This window comes from Caretta caretta, chromosome 3, assembly GCF_965140235.1.
Source record: "Caretta caretta isolate rCarCar2 chromosome 3, rCarCar1.hap1, whole genome shotgun sequence".
Lineage (NCBI taxonomy): Eukaryota > Metazoa > Chordata > Testudines > Cheloniidae > Caretta > Caretta caretta.
Window position 1 is genome coordinate 152,462,326 of NC_134208.1, and position 24,723 is coordinate 152,487,048.

A 24,723-nucleotide genomic window follows, 5' to 3' on the forward strand; every position below is an offset into this window, starting at 1 on the left:
CATAACTACTGTTCTTCGAGATGTGTTGCTCATGTCCATTTCATGGTAGGGGCTCGCCACATGCACCGGTGCTAGAAATTTTTCTCTCAGTGGTATCTGTAGGGGACTGGCTCTGGCAACCTCCGGAGTGGCCAGCTCCCACACCAACTCCTTCTTGACAGAACTCTGACAGAGGGGAAGGAGGGTGGGTCATGGAATGGACATGACACCACATCTCGAAGAACAGCAGTTTCAAAAGGTTAGTAATCATTTTTTCTTCTTTGAGTGATTGCTCATGTCCGTTCCATTGTAGATGACTCCCAAGCAGTACCTGGAGTTTGGGCAGGAGTTCATGGACGTGTCAATTGCAACACAGCTCTGCCAAATTCAGCATCATCTCTGGCCTGCTGGATAATGGCGTAACGTGTGGTGAACATGTGTACTGAAGACCACATCGTGGCCCTGCAGACGTCCGGGATAGGGACATGCGCCAGGAAAATAGCTGAAAACACCTGAGCCCTGTTAGAGTGAGCCTTCACAATTGGTGGAGGCACAGCCTGCGCCAACTTGTTACAAGTGCAGATGCAGGTGGTGATCCAGTCTGAAATCCTCGGAGGACACCGGAAGGCCCTTCAATCCTGTCAGCGACTGCAATAAAGAGCTGAGTCAATCTGCAGAAGGGCTTGGTGTGCTCCAAGTAGAAAGCCAGAACACGTCTGACATCTAGAGTGTGCAGGCGTCTCACCTCGCTGGTTGTGTGAGGCTTTAGACAGAACACTGGGAGGAAGATATCCTGGTTGACATGGAAGTGCGACACCACCTTTGGCAGGAAGGCTGTACGGGACCGCAGCTGAACCTTGTCCTTGTAAAACACCTTATACGGGGGCGCCGAAGTGAGGGCTTTAATCTCGGAGACTCACCTCACCTCAGTAATGGCTACGAGGAATGCAACCTTCCACGACAGGTGGGAGAGGGAAGAAGAAGCCATAGGTCCAAAAGGTGGAACCGTGAGCCTGGAGAGGACCAGGTTACGGTCCCACTGGGGAACCGGGCCCCGGATGGGCGGAAAGAGTCTTTTAAGGCCTTCCAGGACCCATGTGAGAATACAGATCTACCCTGGATGCAGGGATGGAAGGCAGATATGGTTGCCAGGTGCACCTTGATTGAGGAAAAGGTGAGGCCCTGGTGCTTCAAGTGAAGCAGGTAATCCAGGATGAACTGCAAGGATGTCTGGGTCGGGGAAATATTCCACTCTGACACCCAGCAAGAGAAAATGCTTCCACTTTGCCAGGTAAGTCACTCTGGTGGAGGGCTTTCTGCTGGACCTGACTAGTGCAGGCTTGTTCTTCTAGGTTCAGCCTCACAGCATCCAAGGCATGAGGTGGAGAGAGGCGAGCTTCGGGTGCAATAGCTGACCATGATCCTGCAAGAGTAGGTCTGGGCAGCTAAGGAAGTGGCCATGGGTGCGCTATGGCCAGGTCCATGAGCATACTGACCAATCCTGGTGCGATCATAATGACCCGCACCTTGTCCCTCTTGATCTTCAAGAGAACCTTGCTGATGAGCGGAGTTGGTGGGAAGGCGTACATCAGGTCTTCCGACCACAACAGGAGAAGGCAGAGGCTCGCTTTCCGATGCCTAGACCTTGTAAAGAGCAGAACTGATGACAATTTCTGTTCTGTCTGGCGGCGAACAGGTCCACTCGGGGAGCTCCCCACTTCTGAAAGAGCATCCTGATGACCTCCAAATAAAGGGACCACTCATGGTGAGAGAAGAAGGACCTGCTAAGGTGTGTTCCGGATGCTAAGGAGGTGCGAGGCTACCAGGTGGATTGCATGCTGAATGCAGAAGTCCCATAGATGGAAGGCTTCTTGACACAGAGCCAACAAACGAACTCCCCCCTGCCTGTTGACGCAGAACATGGAGGCTGTGTTATCTGTCAACACCTGCACTACCCAACCGGACAGTTGGGGAAGGAAGACTCCGCAAACCCGGCGGATGGCTCTGAGTTCTCTGACATTTATATGTAACACGAGCTCCTCCCATGACCATAATCCCTGAGTCTGCAGTACACTGAAATGCACTCCCCACCCGAGGTCGGACGCATCTGAAATCAGGGAGACAATGGGTCGTGGGTTCACGAACAGCACACCTTCCATTACCAGAGTTGGATCGGATCTTTACTACAGGGAGATAGGGGAGATCCTGGATGGATTGCTGGACCTCTGCTAACAAGCCTGACGACTGCAACCAGGATGTCCGCCTCATTGAAATGGCTGAAGCCATAGACCGGGCCACAGAGTCCGCCGCATCTGAGCTGCTTGGAGGGCTGCCTTACTGCTCTGCCCTCCTCCAGAATAGCCAGGAATTCCTTCTTGGGCTCCTCAGACAGCAACTCTGTGAACTTGGCCATGGATTGCCAGATGTTAAAATCATAGTGGCCAAATAGGACCTGATGGTTGGCCACAGAGTAACTCTTTCTACCAAAAAGATCGAACCTCTTTGCCTTCTTATTCTTAGGGGTCAATCCTGGTTGGCCTTGTCTATCACGTTCATTGTCTGTTGACACCACCAGTGAGCTTAGGGCAGGGTGTGTGTGCGCAGGTATTCAACCCACTTAGTGGGGACATAATACTTCAGCTCCATCCCCTTAGAGATGGGTGGCAGGGTGGGTTTGCCAAAGGGCTTTGATCAGTGTCACAACTCCCTTGCGGACTGGTAATGCCACCCTCAAGAGGGCTGCTGCACTCAGCACATTGAACAGGGAGTCCAAGGACTCTGCCAGCTCTTCGGCTTCCAGCCTGAGATTCGATGCCACCCTCTTCAAAAGCTTCTGGTGGGCTTTTGCGTCATGCTGGGGGACCGTGCGAGAGGGCCTCACTATCGCCTCGTTGGGCGAAGAGGAGGAGGAGGCAGGTATAGATGGGCCTGGTAACTCCACTGCCTCTGCCTGGGGAGCTTCAATTGGAGCTGGCTGTCCCTGGGGAGCTTTATCTGACTCTGCTTCGAGTCAGGGGGCAGGCGGGAGACTGTGGCTGACCATCTTTCTGATGCTCCTGAGACTGACCAATGCCCCTGCAAAGGTTGGGGAAATGCCCAGGTGTTCCACAGGTGCCAGGTTGTTGGCCATTGGCCTTGCGGCCATGCAGCCCCTGGGGGACCAGAAGGAAATGCCGATGCCCTCAGTGGGTGGCCTTGGCCCATGGGCAGTTCTTCCTCCTCACTTTCAGAGCCTAAGGAGGGGGAGGCTTGTCTGGGGGACCAGGACGGGACTGATGTCGCCTGTCTACCCCATTCCCATCGGCTTTCTCTGCGAACCTCTGCTGGGGAGCTGCAATGTCTCTCAGTGCCGCGATTCCGGTGATCGGTGGCTGCGTTCGTCAGATTGGTGACGGTACCTGGAGATTGATGCCTCATGCTATGAGAGTGATGGCACTCCGTGGACCGGGAGCAAGAACGGAAGCTAGAGGATCAACATTTTGGAGACCGTCTATGCACCCATGGGGATCTGTACTGGCAAACCTGAGACAGGACTCCAGGGACTGGCAGACCAACCCTCCGGAATGGTGCCATAAGCCTGGAGACATATTTGGACGCTCCAGGTGCTGAGACTCTGGGGACACGCCTGCAAGGGTCTGCACCAGGCAGCCGGCAATTGACACTGGAATCCCAGTGAACACTACTAGAGAGCGGGGAACAACACTGGGAACTCTGGCAGGTATGCTGACCCACATCTGAGGGGTGGTGGCGCTGTTCAGGTAAGAGTTGGCAGGGCACCCGCTGTGGCAGGGAGCAGTGCCGCACTGATGAATATGGCTGGAAGGATCCCAAGGCGGGTTTTCCCATTGAACGAGGCACCTTATTAGTTGGTGTGGGCAGCACTGGAAGGAACAATATGTCCTTAGCAGCCTGAAAGTCCTCCGGCATGGATGGCACTGTCAGGTGCCAAGAGCCTCTGCCGCTTTCCGGGATAGTGGGCAGGTCTCGAAGGGGGCTTGACAGCTCAGTAGGTGCTGGAGCCCGGCCACCATCTGCAGAGAAAGAGCTGCCCCTTGGGGTCTTTGCCGTCCTCTGGCTCTCTCCTTCCCTTTGGGGGACGCAGGTGAATGCACTCTCCCAGCCTTTCTTTACTTTTCAGCTGGTACCGGGGATGGGGATCAGTGCCAGTCTGAAGTCAGTGCCGGCAGCATGCTCCACACTGAGGCCGCAGTGCTCGGAGCGGAATCCAATCTAGTCAGCCCCGATGCTGGTATGAGGGCCGACTCCATAAGGAGCGCTTGGAGACGAATGTCCTGCTTCTTGTTCGTTCGTGGCCTGAAGCTCTTACAGATGCGACACTTGTCACTCACGTGGCTTTCCCCCAAGCACTTTAGATAGCTTTTATGGGGATTACGGACTGGCATAGGTATCTTGCAGCAGTCCCAAGGCTTTAAGCCCAGGGACCGTGGCATGCCCTGTCCCTAGGATAAGTCCCGTACGGGACTAACCAACTATTACTAACTCTAACACTAAGGGAACTATAGAAGTTTTTAACAACTATACACAAAAATTTTGCAATTAGACACAGTTGAGAGAAGTAAGCTTGCCGAGGCAAGGAGACGTTCCAGAACTGTCACTGGCGGTAAGAAGGAATTGATGGAGGAGGGGCTGGCAGTGCTCCTTATACCAGCACATATTTATGCCACTCCAGAGGGCGCCAGAGCCAGTCCCCTACGGATACCACTGAGGGAAAAGCTTCTGGCATCGGTGCATGTGGCGAGCACACACACCTGCAATGAATGGACATCAGCAATCACTCAAAGAAGAAGGAGTTTTTCTGTTGCTGTAGTAAATCCACCCCTCGAGAAACGGTAGCTAGGTCAATGGAAGAATTCTTCTTTCAGCTTAACAGTGTCTACACCAGGGCTTAGGTCAGTTTAACTGTCTCTCAAGGATGTGAATTTTTCCCACCCTTGAGCAACATAGCTAGGTCAACCTAACTTTTAGGCATAGACCAGGCCTCATGAAAGTTATACTGAACTAGTTGAAAGGTATGAATTTAAAGTACATTAAGCCCCATGTACAGATGCTCTCATTCAGAAGTAAAGTGGCCTTAGATCCAACTATATACTAGAAGTGTTCTGCTGGTATAGTTTATTCCCATCCCCCGAGCAAAATAATCGATACCACCATAACTGCATCTATACTAGGGGCTTTTGCTAGCACAGTTCTGTCAGTCAGAGATCAAACTTCATTACACCCTGACCAAGATAGCTATGCTGGCAAAAGTTTGTATTGTACACCTGGCCTAAGGCTACTTTACTTATGAACGACAGCATCCACACAGGGGTTAAATGCACTTTAGATTCAGACCCTTAGTTAATTTGTCTTAAACTTCCCTGAATTTCACTGGACAGACATACCCATAGTTTCTAACAGCATGTCCACACTATGAAATTAGGTCGATTTTATAGAAGTCGATTTTTAGAATTCTGTTTTATACAGTCGATTGTGTATGTCCACACTAAGCGCATTAAGTCGGCGGAGTGCATCCTCACTACCATGCCTAGCATTGACTTTTGGAGTGTTGCACCGTAGGTAGCTATCCCACAGTTCCCGCAGTCTCCGCTGCCCATTGGAATTCTGGGTTAAGCTCCCAATGCCTGATGGGGCAAAAACATTGTCGCAGATGGTTTTGGGTACATGTAGTCAGTCGCCCCTCCCTCCGTGAAAGCAACAGCAGATAATCGTTTCACGTCTTTTTTCCTGGGTTGCCCGTGCAGATGCCATACCACGGCAAGCATGGAGCCGCTCAGCTCACCATCACCACTGCTGTTGTGGGCAAGTCTACTGTGTTATGTTTATGTTCTGTTATCAAGGGTAGTGACTCTGGGAAATGTGTGGGCCTTTTTAGATTTTAGGTGCATCATAGTCCTGTCCTTTGTCGCTGGTGAAGAAGTCTTGCAGCCGTCCGTTCCAGTCAGGTCGGCGCTGTAACACCCCATAGCACTTCTGTGGTTGTCACATTTAACAGCTCCAGGGCTCTTGCTCTTTTGCCTTGACACCTTGCCGTACCAGGACCTCCAAGCACTCGACACAGAAGCACGTGCAGCAGCTGGCATTGCTACACAGCAGCAGCTCCTGGGTGCCTTTGTAGCAGACGGTGCAGTAGGACTGCTAGCCGTCCTCGTCCATGGTGTACGGCTCCACCGCTTCCGCTGCAACTCTGCTCTCCTGCGAGCTGGAGGCTTCTGCCTCAGGCTGCTCGCCCAGCTCACAGCACCGCGCGGTCGCACCTACCCCAGCCTACCCCTTGCTCCCATGGCTCATGAAGCCTAGACAGTAGTAAGGAGCAGTTCAACTATAGGCTGAGCAAGTGCAGAATGGTGGTAGAATGTGCCTTTGGACATTTTAAAGCTCACTGGCGCTGTTGGTCAGACCTCAGCGCAACCAACATTCCCATTGTTATTACTGCTGGCTGTGTGCTCCATAATATCTATGAAAGTAAGGGGGAGATGTTTATGGCGGGGTGGGAGGTTGAGGCAAATTGCTTGGCATCCGATTTTGAGCAGCCAGACACCAGGGCGATTAGAAGAGCACAGCAAGGCACACTGCGCATCAGAGAGGCTTTGAAAACCAGTTTCATGACTGGCCAGGCTTCGGTGTGACACTTGTGTGTGTTTCTCCTTGATGCAAACTCACCCCCTTTGTTGATTTTAATTCCCTGTCAGCCAACCACCCTCCCCCCTTCGAAATAAAGTAACTATTGTTTTGAAACCATGCATTCTTTCTTCATTAATTTAAAAAAAAAAAAAAGAGATAACGGAAAAGGTAGCCCGGGTGGGGTGGGGGAGGAGGGAAGGACAAGGCCACATTGCTTACTGTACCACACTAAAAATCAAACTGTTTGAATGACAACCTTCTGTTGCTTGGGCCATCCTCTGGAGTGGAGTGGCTGGGTGCCCAGAGCCTCCCCCCGACCACGTTCTTGGGCGTCTGGGTGAGGAGGCTATGGAATTTGGGGAGGAGGATAGGCGATTATACAGTGGATGCAGCGGGGGTCTGTGCTCTTGTTGGCTTTCCTGCAGCTCCAACAGATGCTCCCCCATTAGCCTCAGCATCGCCTCCTGTCTCTGCTCTTCGCGCTCACTTAATTCTTTCCTGGCCTCTGCCATTGAATGCCTCCATGCATTAAGCTGTGCCCCAACAGTACAGAAGGACTGCATGAGCTCAGAAAGCATGTCATCCCAAGTGCGTTTTTTTCGCCTTCTAATCTGCGATAACTCAGGGACGGAGATGATGGGGGAGCGTAGAAACATTCTACGCTCTACGATTCTGAGGGGACTGCATGGTCACCTGTGCTGCTGAGTTCGCCGCACTGACCAAACAGGAAATGAAATTCAAAAGTTCCCGAGGCTTTTCCTGTGTACCTGGCTAGTGCATCGGAGTTCAAAGTGCTGTCCAGAGCGGTCACAATGAAGCACTCTGGGATAGCTCCCGGAGGCCAATACCGTCAATTTGCGTCCACATTACTCCAAATTCAACCCAGCAAGGTCGATTTGAGTGCTACGCCCCTCGTAAGGGAGGAGTACAGAAGTCCATTTTAAGAGCCCTTTAGGTCCACGGAATGTGGTTGGTTGTGTGGACGCAGTCATTTTAAAATTGACCTAATGCAGCTAAATTCGACCTAACCCTGTAGTGTAGACCAGGGCTTAGTCTTGTCTACACAAGAAAGATATTCCACAATAAGGCACAGGGTGAATTTAAAGCAGAATAGTTATTTTGAAATAGCTCCATGTGTGGATACTTATTCCAGAATCACAGTGTCTTTTTCAGGTTTAGTTTAATTCATTTTCAAAGTGGATTAAACCAAATCAGAAAAGGGATGCAGTATGGCATAGTGGATAGAGCACTGACAGGACTTAGAATACCTGGGCTCTATTCCTAGCTATGCCACTGACCTGCTGGGTGACCTGGCGCAAGTCAGTTCCCTTTTCTGTGCCTCAGTTTCCCCATCTGTAAAAAGGGGAGACTACTGACCTCCTGTGTAAAGTGTTTTGATATTTACTGAGCTAGGTATCATCATGATTCTGGAATAAGAATATCCAGAAAGAGTTATTTTGGAACATCTATTATTCCAGAATAACTCCATGTTTAGACAAGCCCTGAGTGGTTGATTCTTAACGTGTCATCAGAGGCGACTTGAAGAGCTGGTTTGTATTTGACTTTAAGACATTATTTCTGCAGCACCATGCATGCACACAGACACTGCTTTATACATAAACTTCCTGCCTTGGAGAGCTTACAATCAAAGTTAGGCACAGGATAGCAAGGGAAAGTGCACGAGGTACGGAAGAGATGAGCAATATAATCTTGGGAATTTCCAGTGTGCCCATTCTCTGCATACTTTTAAAAATTATGTAGTCTAAATACAAAAGAGCAAAGTATACCCCATCCATATCAGACAGTTATGTGCTAATTCCCTTAATAGTTCATGTTACCAGATGCTCCTTAAAATAAAATATGTACTTGGATACAATGCATTCTAAGGTATCTATATCTCTTCAGAGGGACAGTGTCCTTCAGTGCCGCTGTAAAGTAGTCTAAACTATTTGTTCAACCAGCATTAGGTAGCATCTCCAATAAAAATACTCTGGCACCACCAGTTCTGATTGATGCTGGTATTGTTCCCAGAGTGTGTGTGGGGGCGGGGGTGGGGGGGACAGGGGACGGTGAACAGAAGTTTCAGGGAATTCTGTGACATTTCCAACTATCACATGGAAAATTACAGCTGAACAAGAAGCATTAATGCAGTGAATCTGGCTGAGGACAGGATTCTTCCTGAGACATAAATGCCCTCTCTCTTTTTTGTTTTAATTTTTGTCCCTTGGCAGAGAGAACAAGGGCTGAGAATTTTAAAGGAAATGGAAAATATCTTGGGAAATAATGATCATTGACCTGACAAGAAAACACTCTCCTGTGGGACATTATCTTATTACAAATAAACAGGCAGAGAGTAAGCGAATCTCCCCTCACTTAACCCTCCCAACCCCCCTTTTCATTAAACTTCAAACACTGCAGAAGTCACAAATTGAGAAACAGGAGTCCCAGGAGGGGATTTTAACTGCACTTACGCCACAGACGTATTACTAAGTGATGGATGTTACACACACATGCACGCGCGCACAACAGTATTTGCCAATGGAAATGTGCCTGTCCAGGTAGATTAACATACAGAAAGACAAAAACAGACCCACTGGGAATCCAATTGACTTGGCTTAATTCTGTCCTTTCATAGAAGGAAGAAGGCTCAGGCAAGATGAGACTTACAAAGTAGACAAATGGGTACAACTTTTGTCTTGCTGGTCAGAGACAGAATCAAAGTAGAGAAGGAGATGTCAAAAACGATGAGAGTTTTGCCATCAACTTCAATGGGAAAAAATAATGTCCTTAATTTGTAGTGTACTGTTTTAAGATAAGCCACTGCAGTCCTTCTGTAAGCATAGAGGTAATGACAGAAGCAGACAGCAGGCATGTTGGATTTACCTTTCCGCAGCCCCCTCAGCCCATGCCACTTCCCACAGCCCCCATTGGCCTGGAGCGGCGAACTGCGGCCAGTAGGAGGCACCATCAGCCAAACCTGCAGATGCGTCAGGTAAAGAAACCGGCTGGGCTCGCCAGGGAGCTTACCCTGGCGGGCCGCGGGCCAAAGTTTGCCGATCCCTGGCATAGAGCATACATGGAACATCCAACAATCATACCTTTCCACCAGCAGGTTTCAAAGATATGCAGGAATTCTCCCTCAAGGGCTGCCAAAATATTACAAAGGTGTGTCAGAACAAAGGAAGGCCAAAGAGTGAAAATCACCTGGGCACCTCACTGTGGAGATAACGCAGCTAATAAAAAACAAACGAATACAGCATGCAGTAGAAACGTGCTCATTTGCATTTCTGTCTGGGAGACTCTTACAAGATGCTAACTCTTTGGGCAAATTTAAAAAAAAAGCAAGGAGCATGAATCACAAGATATATTTTCTTCCCTTGACATGTGCTTCAGTGGTGTTCCAAAACTGATACATGATGTTTTATGAAGTCTTGATAGTACAGTATAAACCTCTGCTATTAAAAAATAGAACCAAACTGCAGATTTCTTTTTGCGATAATCTGCACGATCCTTTACTTGTACAAAGTGCTGCATTATCAAAAGTTTGGACACATCTGATACAAAATACAAAGCTGTCCTCAGATTAAGGAAAGTGTGCATGCAAATATTTTAACTTGTTAATGAAGATAGGATCAAAATCAAGGTGTATAGTGCAACTATAAAAAAAGGAATAAAAATAAAAAAAAACAAAAATCAAGATATCCCCAAGCTACACATTAAACAAGAGCAGGGTGTTGTCTACATAGTTGTTGTGGCAAGAAAGACACCAATTTCATTACTTCCACTTTAAGAGATTCATTTATAAACACACTATATTTTGAGTTTATAAGGAACAGTTCAAGAGATGTTTAGTCAACATGTAAATGCTTAAAAAATATCCCCACTTTGTAAACAATAAACCTGAGTTGTACTCTGCCGAGTTCCAGCTTGGAATTCTGCCTATGGATTTTAGTATTCCTTCTTCAGATTCACTTGAAATTTGCAGCAATTATAGAGCCAGCCTTTCTTGCCACACAGCCCCTACACCCCTTCTCGCCACATAGCCCCAAAAAGAGATTTAACTTTCACAACAGTGAATTCCAGAATGATTTTTTATAATCTTCCTCATAAGGATGCTCAGCATTAGAACCAGGGTTAGTTTTTGTCCCCTCTCTCCCTTTTAAAAGTGAAGTAGAGACCAGACCACTGCTCTTAGGCCATATCTACACTACTAAGCCCTGGTCTACACTAGGACTTTAGGTCGAATTTAGCAGCGTTAAATCGATGTAAACCTGCACCCGTCCACACAATGAAGCCCTTTATTTCGACTTAAAGGGCTCTTAAAATCGATTTCCTTACTCCACCCCTGACAAGTGGATTAGCGCTTAAATCGATGTTGCCGGCTCGAATTTGGGGTACTGTGGACACAATTCGATGGTATTGGCCTCCGGGAGCTATCCCAGAGTGCTCCATTGTGACCGCTCTGGACAGCACTCTCAACTCAGATGCACTGGCCAGGTAGACAGGAAAAGAACCGCGAACTTTTGAATCTCATTTCCTGTTTGGCCAGCGTGGCAAGCTGCAGGTGACCATGCAGAGCTCATCAGCACAGGTGACCATGATGGAGTCCCAGAATCGCAAAAGAGCTCCAGCATGGACCGAACGGGAGGTACGGGATCTGATCGCTGTTTGGGGAGAGGAATCCGTGCTATCAGAACTCCGTTCCAGTTTTCGAAATGCCAAAACCTTTGTGAAAATCTCCCAGGGCATGAAGGACAGAGGCCATAACAGGGACCCGAAGCAGTGCCGCGTGAAACTGAAGGAGCTGAGGCAAGCCTACCAGAAAACCAGAGAGGCGAACAGCCGCTCTGCGTCAGAGCCCCAAACATGCCGCTTCTATGATGAGCTGCATGCCATTTTAGGGGGTTCAGCCACCACTACTCCAGCCGTGTTGTTTGACTCCTTCAATGGAGATGGAGGCAATATGGAAGCAGGTTTTGGGGACGAAGAAGATGATGATGAGGAGGAGGTTGTAGATAGCTCACAGCAAGCAAGCGGAGAAACCGGTTTTCCCGACAGCCAGGAACTGTTTCTCACCCTAGACCTGGAGCCAGTACCCCCTGAACCCACCCAAGGCTGCCTCCTGGACCCAGCAGGCGGAGAAGGGACCTCTGGTGAGTGTACCTTTTAAAATACTATACATGGTTTAAAAGCAAGCATGTGAAAGGATTACTTTGCCCTGGCATTTGCGGTTCTCCTAGATGTAGTCCTAAAGCCTTTGCAAAAGGTTTCTGGGGAGGGCAGCCTTATTGCGTCCTTCATGGTAGGACGCTTTACCACTCCAGGCCAGTAACACGTACTCGGGAATCATTGTAGAACAAAGCATTGCAGTGTATGTTTGCTGGCATTCAAACAACATCCGTTCTTTATCTCTCTGTGTTATCCTCAGGAGAGTGAGATATAATTCATGGTCACCTGGTTGAAATAGAGTGCTTTTCTTCAGGGGACACTCAGAGGAGCCCATTCCTGCTGGGCTGTTTGCCTGTGGCTAAACAGAAATGTTCCCCGCTGTTAGCCACAGGGAGGGGGGAAGGTTGAGGGGGTAGTCACGCGGTGGGAGGAGGCAAAATGCGACCTTGTAACGAAAGCACATGTGCTATGTATGTAATGTTAACAGCAAGGTTTACCCTGAAAGAGTGTAGCCACTGTTTTATAAAATGTGTCTTTTTAAATACCGCTGTCCCTTTTTTTTTCTCCACCAGCTGCATGTGTTTCAATGATCACAGGATCTTCTCCTTCCCAGAGGCTAGTGAAGCTTAGAAAGAAAAAAAAACGCACTCGCGATGAAATGTTCTCCGAGCTCATGCTGTCCTCCCACACTGACAGAGCACAGACGAATGCGTGGAGGCAAATAATGTCAGAGTGCAGGAAAGCACAAAATGACCGGGAGGAGAGGTGGCGGGCTGAAGAGAGTAAGTGGCAGGCTGAAGAGAGTAAGTGGTGGGCTGAAGACAGGGCTGAAGCTCAAATGTGGCGGCAGCGTGATGAGAGGAGGCAGGATTCAATGCTGAGGCTGCTGCAGGACCAAACCAGTATGCTCCAGTGTATGGTTGAGCTGCAGCAAAGGCAGCTGGAGCACAGACTGCCACTGCTGCCCCTCTGTAAGCAACCGCCCTCCTCCTCAAGTTCCATAGCCTCCACACCCAGACGCCCAAGAACGCGGTGGGGGGGCCTCCGGCCAACCAGCCACTCCACCACAGAGGATTGCCCAAAAAAAAGAAGGTTGTCATTCAATAAATTTTAAAGTTGTAAACTTTTAAAGTGCTGTGCTTAAAGTGCTGTGTGGCATTTTCCTTCCCTCCTCCACCACCCCTCCTGGGCTACCTTGGTAGTCATCCCCCTGTTTGTGTGATGAATGAATAAAGAATGCATGAATGTGAAGCAACAATGACTTTATTGCCTCTGCAAGCGGTGATTGAAGGGAGGAGGGGAGGGTGGTTAGCTTACAGGGAAGTAGAGTGAACCAAGGGGTGGGGGGTTTCATCAAGGAGAAACAAACAGAACTTTCACACCGTAGCCTGGCCAGTCATGAAACTGGTTTTCAAAGCTTCTCTGATGCGTACCGCGCCCTCCTGTGCTCTTCTAACCGCCCTGGTGTCTGGCTGCGTGTAACCAGCAGCCAGGCGATTTGCCTCAACCTCCCACCCCGCCATAAACGTCTCCCCCTTACTCTCACAGATATTGTGGAGCACACAGCAAGCAGTAATAACGGTGGGAATATTGGTTTCGCTGAGGTCTAAGCGAGTCAGTAAACTGCGCCAGCGCGCCTTTAAACGTCCAAATGCACATTCTACCACCATTCTGCACTTGCTCAGCCTGTAGTTGAACAGCTCCTGACTACTGTCCAGGCTGCCTGTGTACGGCTTCATGAGCCATGGCATTAAGGGGTAGGCTGGGTCCCCAAGGATACATATAGGCATTTCAACATCCCCAACAGTTATTTTCTGGTCTGGGAATAAAGTCCCTTCCTGCAGCTTTTGAAACAAACCAGAGTTCCTGAAGATGCGAGCATCATGCACCTTTCCCGGCCATCCCACGTTGATGTTGGTGAAACGTCCCTTGTGATCCACCAGAGCTTGCAGCACTATCGAAAAGTACCCCTTGCGGTTTATGTACTTGGCGGCTTGGTGCTCCGGTGCCAAGATAGGGATATGGGTTCCGTCTATAGCCCCACCACAGTTAGGGAATCCCATTGCAGCAAAGCCATCCACTATGACCTGCACATTTCGCAGGGTCACTACCCTTGATATCAGCAGATCTTTGATTGCGTGGGCTACTTGCATCACAGCAGCCCCCACAGTAGATTTGCCCACTCCAAATTGATTCCCAACTGACCGGTAGCTGTCTGGCGTTGCAAGCTTCCACAGGGCTATCGCCACTCGCTTCTCAACTGTGAGGGCTGCTCTCATCTTGGTATTCATGCGCCTCAGGGCAGGGGAAAGCAAGTCACAAAGTTCCATGAAAGTGCCCTTACGCATGCGAAAGTTTCGCAGCCACTGGGAATCGTCCCAGACCTGCAACACTATGTGGTCCCACCAGTCTGTGCTTGTTTCCCGAGCCCAGAATCGGCGTTCCACTGCATGAACCTGCCCCATTAGCACCATGATGCATGCATTGGCAGGGCCCATGCTTTCAGAGAAATCTGTGTCCATGTCCTGATCACTCACGTGACCGCGCTGACGTCGCCTCCTCGCCCGGTATCGCTTTGCCAGGTTCTGGTGCTGCATATACTGCTGGATAATGCGTGTGGTGTTTAATGTGCTCCTAATTGCCAAAGTGAGCTGAGCGGCCTCCATGCTTGCCTTGGTATGGCGTCCGCACAGAAAAAAGGCGCGGAACGATTGTCTGCTGTTGCTCTGACGGAGGGAGGGGCGACTGACGACACGGCTTACAGGGTTGGCTTCAGGGAGCTAAAATCAACAAAGGGGGTGCCTGTACATCAAGGAGTATTTCAGGCAGGACTTCACGGAGGGTTCCAATAAGAAATGGTGCACCTAAGTTATCGTTCTTATTGGAACAAGGAGGTTAGCCTGGCCTCTGACTGATACATGCCTAGATTTACCTCGCTGCACCTTCTCTGTGAGTGACTGCAGTGTGACCTAGAGGAATGAGTCCCCTAGACAGGGGAGGAGGCAAATGAGTACAAAACAAATCTGGTCTATTTCTTGTTTTGACCCACTCCATCTATCTTTTACATCTTTGGCTGGCAGCAGACGGTGCAGAAGGACTGCATGCCATCCACATCTCATGGCTGCTCGGCAGAAGATGATACAGTACGACTGCTAGCCATCCCCATCTCTTGCCTGCATGGCAGAAGATGGTGCAATACGACTGCTAGCAGTCCGTATCGCCTGCCCGCTCACCATAAGACGGTTCAATAGGACTGACTGCAGGACTAAAGAGAATGACCTGGTCAAGTCACTCCAAATTTAGTCCCTGCGCCCATGTCTGCCCAGGCGCTCCCAGCCGACGTGGCCAGGAGCACCTCGGACACGACGAGGACGACTACCAATCGTATTGCGCCGTCTGCTGCCAGAAGGCAATGGGTTGCTGCTACTGTGCAGCAAAGCCGTACCGCATCTGCCAGCACCCAGGAGACATAGGGTGACGGTTACCTGAGCGGGCTCCATGCTTGCCGTGGTATGGCGTCTGCACAGTTAACTCAGGAAAAAAGGCGCGAAATGATTGTCTGCCCTTGCTTTCACGGAGGGAGGGAGGGAACGGGGGCCTGACGATACGTACCCAGAACCACCCGCGACAATGTTTTAGCCCCATCAGGCATTGGGATCTCAACCCAGAATTCCAATGGGCAGCGGAGACTGCGGGAACTGTGGGATAGCTACCCACAGTGCAACGCTCCGGAAGTCGACTCTAGCCTCGGTACTGTGGAAGCGCTCCGCCGAGTTAATGCACTTAATGCACTTAGAGCATTTTCTGTGGGGACACACACACTCGAATATATAAAACCAATTTCTAAAAAACCGACTTCTATAAATTCGACCTTATTCCGTAGTGTAGACATACCCTAGGACTATGCGGGCTTAGCTATGGTGCTGTTGCAATGCCGGCATAAACCCGCAGACACAGCCTACACTGACGAAACGCCATTTCCCCAGCCAATGATAGCTAGATCAATTAAAGGATTCTTCTATTGACTTAGCTGCATGTTCACCAGGGGGTTAGATTGGCACAGCTAGGTCATTCAGGGTCATGGATTTTTCACACTCCTGTACAATGTAATTTAAAAGTGTAGACCAGGCCTTAGTCTCTTACTTTTGCTTTCTAAAAGCACGAGTTAGCATTTTTGTTTCTTGTTTAATGTACTAATAAACAAGACATGTGAAAAACCATTATCATATGGGATGACCATAAAAAAAAAAAATGAGGTGGGACTGTATTTGGGTTCCTAGATAAGAAATAGCAATTGTTCTTTCAGTGCATGATTCTGTTGCCTCTTAGAAAGTTGCCACTTTCGTCATTTTTTCAGTTTTACTTCACATCATGTAACTACTGTGTCCCTGCTGGAAGGTACAGCAGGACTGAAAGAGGCACCTTTATGGCTAGAAAACAGTTTCAAAGCTGTTGTAAGGCAAGTCTTTAATAGGGTCAAACTAACCAATTTTTTAACAAGACAAGACCAAGGATCACATTCTCTACTCTATCAAAAGAGACAGGATGGTAAGAGAAGGCAGGAAATTTTGCATGTTTCAGCCCAGCCAGGTGTCCTCACACTGTAAACTATCTGGGGCTGAGACCACTGTTCTTGTAAAGCACGATGGGGTCCTGATCCAAGACTAGGGTTCCTAAGTGCTACGGTAATACAAATAATACATAATAATGCCAGCCCCACGGAACAGGCAAAAGATTCAGCCTCCTAAAGCAGAAGACAGCCTGCAGGGTCTCCAGTGCCTCAGCACAACCTCCTCTGCTGCCCACCTTTCCCTGTAGTATTATAGCTCCTTAAGAAGTCATGCTATTGTTGGTCCCAAAATCTATGCAGTAGCAGCCATGAAAGGGATATAATGATTAATACTTCTTGGAACAACAGAGAAGTAAATTCTACCTCTAAAAATAAAACAGTAAAGTTTAGAGTATTTGCCATTTGTAAGATGAAGTGTGAACGTGACAGTAAAAATCAAGTAAGTACTTAGGAAGCCAGAGAACACTGCCAGGAGAAAGAAAAATGAAATGTAAAGGGGAGGTTAAAACTTGGAGCTCTACTTTCATTCTGCATTCAGCACAAATAACTGGATACGTTACTATCCTCTCTGGGCAAGAATTCTGATATGTTTGTGCATTTATCTCTTGGAGGCATGTCAATATTTTCACAGAAAGTACTGTTTAAGATCTGCTTGTGTATGAAGAATACCAGACAGTTTAGTTTTCCTATAAAGCCATAATTCATAGGACAGACAAAAAAAAAGTGAGGGGTATTAATGGGATGAGAGCAAAGACTTGTACTTTTCTGCAGAGTTAAACAATAACTTGCTGAATTATGAGTTTTAGTTGGATGGAACTGTTCTGTCATTGCAGTAGTGAAAACTGGAACTTACCACCCCCGGCACTCACAAATCCCCTGTGTAGATCTATATATCAGCCAGTCAAATGCTACTTCACTTAACACAGAATTTCCCTCATTTGCTTGTGAAGTACTTTAAAAGGGCTGTACCCTCTATATAAGCCATTAGCGTCTTGGTCAGATGACACAGACTACACAGTTTAAGGGCCGACATCGACTATTAAAAACAGACACACTCACTCTCACCTAAAGATGTACGCAAGAAGGCTAGGCTTTTTTACTTGGGCCTGGTCAACACCGAAAAGCTAGTTTGACCTAACTATGTTGCTGAGGATGTGAAAATTTACACCCCCAAGAGCTGTAGTTAGGTTGACCTAACCCCTAGTGTAGATGCAGCTAAAGTGGATGGAAGAATTCTTGTGTTGACCTTACTGTAGCAATGGAAAAAACCCTTCCATTGCTGTAGGAAGAGTCTACACTACGGTGCTACAGTGGCACAGCAGCAGTGCTGTATCTGTGCCATGATAGCGTCTGCAGTGTAAACAAGCCCTAGATCAGAACTCAGTTTCAGAAATGAATGCTCCGAGTTGCTATTTAGTGCCTCACAATCACTCTGTTTTTGTGATTAAGAAGCAGAGGAAACTAAGGCTGCATCTACACAAGAAAGGGTTTTCTGGTAAACTTATACTGGCAAATCCTCTTAGCGTAGATGCAGCTTATGCGGGCAAGAGTGCAGTTTTGCCAGTATATAGTTTCCTGAACAAAATAAGCTAGACCAGCAAAAGAGAGTCAGCGTTTTTTTGCTGGGCTAGAGGTCAGCTAAGGGTGTGATTTTTCATAGTTAAACTTAAGTGTTGACCAGACCTAGTTTTCATTAACAGAGTTGGCTGACCCATGACAGCAGGAGACATGAATACAGAACCCTAACAGGGCTTTTCATTCTCTTCTGTACAGAGTGCTCCAGACTCCTTTTCCTTAGTCAGCACGTGGGACCTTTACTTAGGCCAACTCTATACTAGGTGTGCTTTGTCATTTCATTATACCGATATAGTACCAGCACAATGCTTTTAGTGAGGACGCTACTTATATCAGAAAAATTTCATTTTTGACAGCATAGCTTATCTAGTTCACCTGAATGAAATAGCAAAACTATGCTTTTGCCAATATAGGTTAGTAGAACTGTCTACACTAGTGATTTTTGCCAGTACAGATATGTCAGTCACAAATCTCATCTCGTCGTATCCCTGACTGACACAGCTGTTCCACAAAAGGTTGCAGTGTAGACTTACCTTAGTCATGATCAGGACAAGAAAAGATGAAGCATAATTGTGTGTATCAATACCTCTTAAGGCATGTAACTCAGGAAAATTAAGCTGAATTAACTGTATGTGTAAATTTAAAGGTTTCAGAGTAGCAGCTGAGTTAGTCTGTATCTGCAAAAAGAACGAGGAGTCCTTGTGGCACCTTAGAGACTGACAAATTTATTTGCGCATAAGCTTTCGTGCATCCGACGAAGTGGGCTGTAGCACACACTAAAGGTGTGATTTTAAATTGATTTTGGTTAAACAGGTGCAAACCAGTATGGAGAGTTATTTCAGTTTAAGAGTGGCTTATTTCAATTTGGCTTAAGTCTATTAAAAATCAGTTTAAACTAAACTAATAAATGCCTCGTTTAAACCAAAACTAAATTGATCTAAAAAAAAAAAAAAAAAAGCAGCACACCTTCCGTTCAAGCAGCACACCTTTCTAAAGCAGACAAGGACTCATTAGCTCTTCTTGACTAGCACCCCAGTGTTAATTTCACTGTACCACTTTACCCATTTGCAAAATGCAGCTACACAAGTGTCTGTAGGAAAGGAAGTAAAATTGAAGAATAAGCTTCCCCTTGTAATTTCAATTGGATACAATTAAGCAAAATGAGAAAAAGTTTCAGATGAACAACCAAGCTGTCTGGCAACTTAACCTACAGAATTCTAAAGACCCCTTAGGTCACTGAATGTGTTGTGGTATAAGCTACTTAACACATTGATGTTTCTATCGGTCAACCTCTCACTTTACTATGGTAACTAATATATTATACATAGATCATACCTTAGTGAAGGCTACTAGAGGTTATTTGAAAGAGAAAGATGATTTAACTTTCATGTGAAAGATCTAACACAGCTAAAAGTAAAAAGGTTAAAGATTTTACTTGGCTCAAGTTAGTTTTGAAGGTTAGCAAAATTTAGCCGTTATTGTCAAGGTCTTGCTTCGGTAGGAAGAAAGCTGGAAGATACTGTCCAGATATTTTAATCAAATAAGGATTGATTAACATTAGTCGTCCCACTTTAAAACTACCAAGATATGGCACAGTTAGGAAGTTAACAGACAACAACTTACATTAAGAATTTGCTCAATTTACAAATCCAAATATGATGTTTTCCTAATGCGTGGCAACCTGAAACCTATAGCAGGATGAGCCAGAACATTATCAAGGATTTGAAAGTCAAGCCAGTGCTGTTGGTTTTTGTTTGTCTGTGGATGGGGGACTGATATCTCCAGTAACTGTGTCTGGAGAACAAAAATATTGGCCTAACAACTGTGGAAGAATAAAATCCTGCTCTTCTTCAACAGCTGCATGGGTGCCACAAGGCTAACAGGAGTAAGATGAGCAGATATGACTCAAACACACACAGAGTGCACAGGTGCTGAGTAAGGTGATGGCATTTTTTACTGGGTGACTTTTTGGACTACAAAACAGAGGCAGATATTGCATTGTAGGCTATACAGGTGTCCCGATGCAGTACCTTTACTAACTTTTAACTAGTTAACTACAATGGAAATACTTCTGCTGAAAACCCAAGCAAAAGTCTTAAACACATTAGTTTCTCTTCTGCTCTGGAACATTTCAATAAATAAGAGAGGGAAGCAGGGCAAGTTTCCAATGTCAGCAATGACAGGATGCATTTTAAGAGCAGCGAGGTGATAGTTTTATTTTAACAGGAGTAGTGGAAAAGTAATTCCACAGAAAAACTATGGCTACATCTATACTACAAACACTAGAGCTGCACAGCTGCATTGACGGAAGGGGTTTTTCTGTCGCTGTCGTTAATCCACCCCTCTGAGAGGTGGTAGCTAGATCAACAGAAGAATTTTTCTGGCGACCAAGCCATATGCTCAAGTCAGCTTAACTACATCTCTCAGGGGTGTACATTTTTCACACCCCTAGGCAACATAGATGGGTCAACTCAAGTTTTCGGTGTAGACAAGGCTAACTTTTCTTTGAGACTTCAGTTACTATGCATCCAGTTTAATGAATGTCCTGACCACCACACCGTGATGACCCCAGTTTTCCCAATTGTTAGGACAAAACATTGTCCAATATCCACCACAGTCCCATCTGTTGTGTCATGATTCCCTCCAACACAAGTTCCGCACTCAGCTCTGGACACTTTCATTATGAAAGAGGTATTGTGTATCTTGGATGAATGTCTGTGAACAAGTAAAAAAAACACAAAAAAACCCACACAAAATGTACACTCTTCTGCTGCTCTCTTACTATGTCCAGCACAATTGTGTTATTAACAGTGTGCTCTGTGGTGTTCAGTACACAGGAATAAAGACATTCCCTGCCCCCAAAGAGCATCCAATCTAAAAGCCAGATGCACACACACGAAGAAAGGATGCACAGGAAAATAAATCTGTTTTTCTAAGCAGTTTCTTGTCAGTTTTGCATCACATTCAGTCCTTGGGCAAGAACCCATTGTAAACAAGTTGTCACATTTAACTGGGATATATCCTGTGGAAAATATCTTGAATAAATAAATAAAAAGCCATTTTGTTTGACTGTGACAGCTTTAGCAAACTTACTTTCACAGCTTGAGTTCAGCTTTAAAGTTTGGCCTATAGTTGTTTTTACTGCTTTATTAACAGTTCTCAGTGGTTAACTTGATTATATCTTCATGTTGAGCCTTAGAAATACAAAGTTCTCACATACCGGTTTTAACATGCACTCCTACCGTCAAAGACAAGACTAGATTTGTTCGGGTTTCAGCATGGCAGTATCATGCAAGATATTTCAAAGTTGTGCCATCATGCAAAGCTGCATCGTTATGTCCCCAGATGTGGTGATGATATCAACACATTTCACAATAAGGGCAATTTTCTAATGTACATTAAGTGAGACAGTCAGCTTCCAGACTGAAAAAAAAAAAAAAATCTGAGGGGGACGGAGATAGGGAATCCCTAAGGGACAGGGGGAGATCATGACCCTTCCTTGCCTGAATCAAGAGCTTAGAGCACAGGTGGCCAAACTTGCTGGCCCTCAGAGCAGGAATATGACAATCTTCAGAAGTTCAAGAAATGGGGTGCAGATGCTGGAGCTCAGGGCTTCAGCCCCGCAGTAGGCAGCTGTCAGGGCTCAGGGCTTCAGCCATGTGGGGAGGGGGGTAACTCGGGGCTTCAGCTCTGCAGGAGGCACATGCCGGGGCTCGGGGCTTCAGCCCTGCTCCTGCTGAAGCCCTGAGCCCCAGCAGGCACACCCCGCAGGGCTGAAGCCCTGAGACTCCACTCCCTGCTGGACAGAAGAACTCCCTATCCCCACCACAGGGCAGAAGCCCCAAGCTTCCCCCCGTCCAGTCTGGTAGATGGAGAATAGGAGAGGGAGCATGGGGGGCTCTGTGAGCTGCAATTTTAACTGCAATTTTAACTGTAAAAGAGCTGCAAGTGGCTCACGAGCCACGGTTTGGCCCCCCCTTAGAGTGTACAGTAGTCAAAATCCCAGCTTCAGTTCATTCAAGCCACATAAGGCAAACGATACACAAACAGGGAGAACGTGTCTCTCACTATGGTTTTGCAGTGAATGAGAACCATCTCACTCTGGCCTAGCATACCCTTCTGCTATTCCTTGGCAGAATTGTTTGACAACATAGGTATATTAGGAGCTCTAAATATTCTTGAAAGACAAATATTTAAAATCCATTGGCTCTTTGTTGGAAGCTTTCTGAACATCAAGAATGCAAGCCACTATCCCCCTACGGCTCTAGAATTCTTGGGCCCTGATTCCAGTCTCTCTGACACTGGTGTAGCTTAATGGAATTACATCAGAGAGCATGTGACCAGATCCACTCCTTTAGTGCTTGTTTTATTAAAGAATCCACAGCTTGTGGCATAATTGTGTGGGTAGGAACGAGGAAGTCTCAGTGGCATCTTTCACATCTATACTTGCAAATATTCCTCAGCAGGAGGTTAAACATCACACCCCTCCCCCTCCCACCTCAGAAATAAGCTAATCTCTATAGTTGCTTTTTGTGCTTGAAATTGGTTTGGTTGAGGATATCATTTTGCTCCAATTTCTCTTTAAGAGCAGAAACACACAAGCAGGTCGGTGTTTTCCATGCTACATGGCCCAAGCTGACTGTTCTATGTACAGTCGGAACAACTTAAGAACTTCACAAGTGTTTTAAAAAAATATCAGAGAACATTACCAAAGGCATGGAGGTGGAGTCCTTGGCTGCTAGAAGGAGCTGAGATGAACTTGCTCATCATGCTACTCAGGTTGTAAAAGGAAGTCATGCTGCACCTCTCTATAATGAAAGCTCCAATTTAATTTTTAAATCTCACTGAGAAGCTGGGACATATGTGTCAAGCTTATTTTGATCTATATCCTCCCAACACTACAAAAGAAAGAACTATATTTAGTTCCTTGAAAAAAAAGGAGGTAATAATTAAGTGAAGATAAATTTGTTCTAGTTTCCTCATTTCCGCTGTGGACTTGTGAAGTACACAGTACCTCAAGGCTTCACAAAGCTTTTCACACTACGGACCTCATCTTAAACAATAAGCTGCCTCATGAACACTTCCTTTCCCAATTGCTATCTCACAGATCACCTCCACAACCCTTCACAATTGCATAAGATCCCCGTAGAAACTAGAGGAATTTGTTAGTTTTATACATGAGGTAAATATAATTTTTAAATAACCCTCCATCTACAATTCCTGATCTCTCCTCTCAAGAGAAGTCAGCAGGTACATACAAAAAAGTAAGAAATCCAAGGAGCTAACTGGAAATTAACCCACAAACATTTTAAATAAATTTCCATATGTCTCATATAACATCACAAATAGTCAAACCATTTGCAAAGAAGTACTAGGTGTCAAGAACATTTGAGATTACACTCAAATCAGCAGTCAAAACCCACACAAATTCACAGGTCTAAGATTTCACTAATGACTCCACTTCAGCTAGTGGATTTTACAACGCAGTAAAGTAAACCGTGGGGCAGTAATCAGTTAATTTCAAGAGCACCACTTAGCATAGAACAGTTTCAGTTTATTTGGAACAAGTCCAAAATGTCACATGAGAGTTATTGCCTGTTGAACTGTGTGCACTTCTCCACCAACAAGATAGTTTCTATGTATTTGCAGCATATTCTTACATATCCAACAGATTGCTATTGGAAGCAAAAGGCAATACTGATATTTAGGAGCAAGGAGCACAGAAAAAACCCCCGGAGGATATGGAAAGCTGAGCCACACTTGAATCTTCTAAATGAAGAAATGATCAACTAGCTAGCACAATTACTGTGAAGTTCCAGGCTTCCGTTTACTATCCTTTCTCTCCTTCCTGTGCTCCTGTAACAAGACTCAGCAAGTGTCTCTATTTACTCCTCCTTACATGCCACAGGATAAAGGAAGTCATTGCTCAATTAAATTTCCCTCTTTGCTATGCAGAAACATCTTTAGCTTAAGAGCTGCTCATCATCAGGGCACTTTGAAGGTCATCAGAACCCTAGAAAAATTATAATCAGATGAACTACACACCCTTCCTCTCAAAGGACACACAAGTTCAGTAAAAAGAAAAGGAGTACTTGTGGCACCTTAGAGACTAACAAATTTATTTGAGCATAAGCTGCGATGAAGTGAGCTGTAGCTCACGAAAGCTTATGCTCAAATAAATTGGTTAGTCTCTAAGGTGCCACAAGAACTTCTTTTCTTTTTGCGGATACAGACTAACACGGCTGCTACTCTGAAACACGTTCCGCAGTAAGTTTCTTTCTAGCATCTAGTCTGAAAGTGCATTACAAAAATATTCTTCAGCCGGAAAAGAGAAAGCAGCTGTTGTGATATCTGTCCAACTGACCAGCTGGCCATATCACCGCAAAGCTGAGTATGCATTCTTAAGTGTGTGCCAATAAAGCCAGGATGCTCCAAAAATATAATCTAAATCTTACATTTAACAGAAGTCAAACTAAGAAGTGTATCTTTTACTTTATCTTACTTTACTGAGTAAGATGTAAGGTCTAGGACCTTCCAAACAGATACTGTAGAGCAAAGTTATCACAAATGGACCAAATATACAACACACAGGTAATGGGTGTAGTATATTTATTATTTATATTATTGTAGTACCTATGACCCTCAGTAATAGACCAGGACCCACATTGTGGTAAGCACTGTTCAAACACAGAACAAAAGACCCAGTGGTCTTCTCTTACAATCATGCCTTGAAAATCTAAACCTGCTTTACAATTTACCTACAAAGGGATAGAGTGAACTTGATTGTG

The 24,723-nt window shown here is 46.3% G+C and overlaps 2 protein-coding genes across 3 annotated transcripts in view; one reads left to right on the plus strand and one right to left on the minus strand.

Moving 5' to 3' along the window:
• The window catches only part of KCNK5 (potassium two pore domain channel subfamily K member 5), a 68,501-nt gene that overhangs the window by 23,699 nt on the left and 20,079 nt on the right, over positions 1-24,723 (minus strand). The gene's annotated exons all lie outside the window — the stretch shown is intronic.
• On the plus strand, positions 782-23,728 carry LOC125633754 (uncharacterized). The gene is made up of 4 exons (XM_048843475.2): positions 782-1,153; positions 11,171-11,774; positions 12,363-12,761; positions 23,607-23,728. Exons 1-4 carry the CDS (start codon positions 782-784, stop codon positions 23,726-23,728), a joined length of 1,497 nt encoding a protein of 498 aa, XP_048699432.2.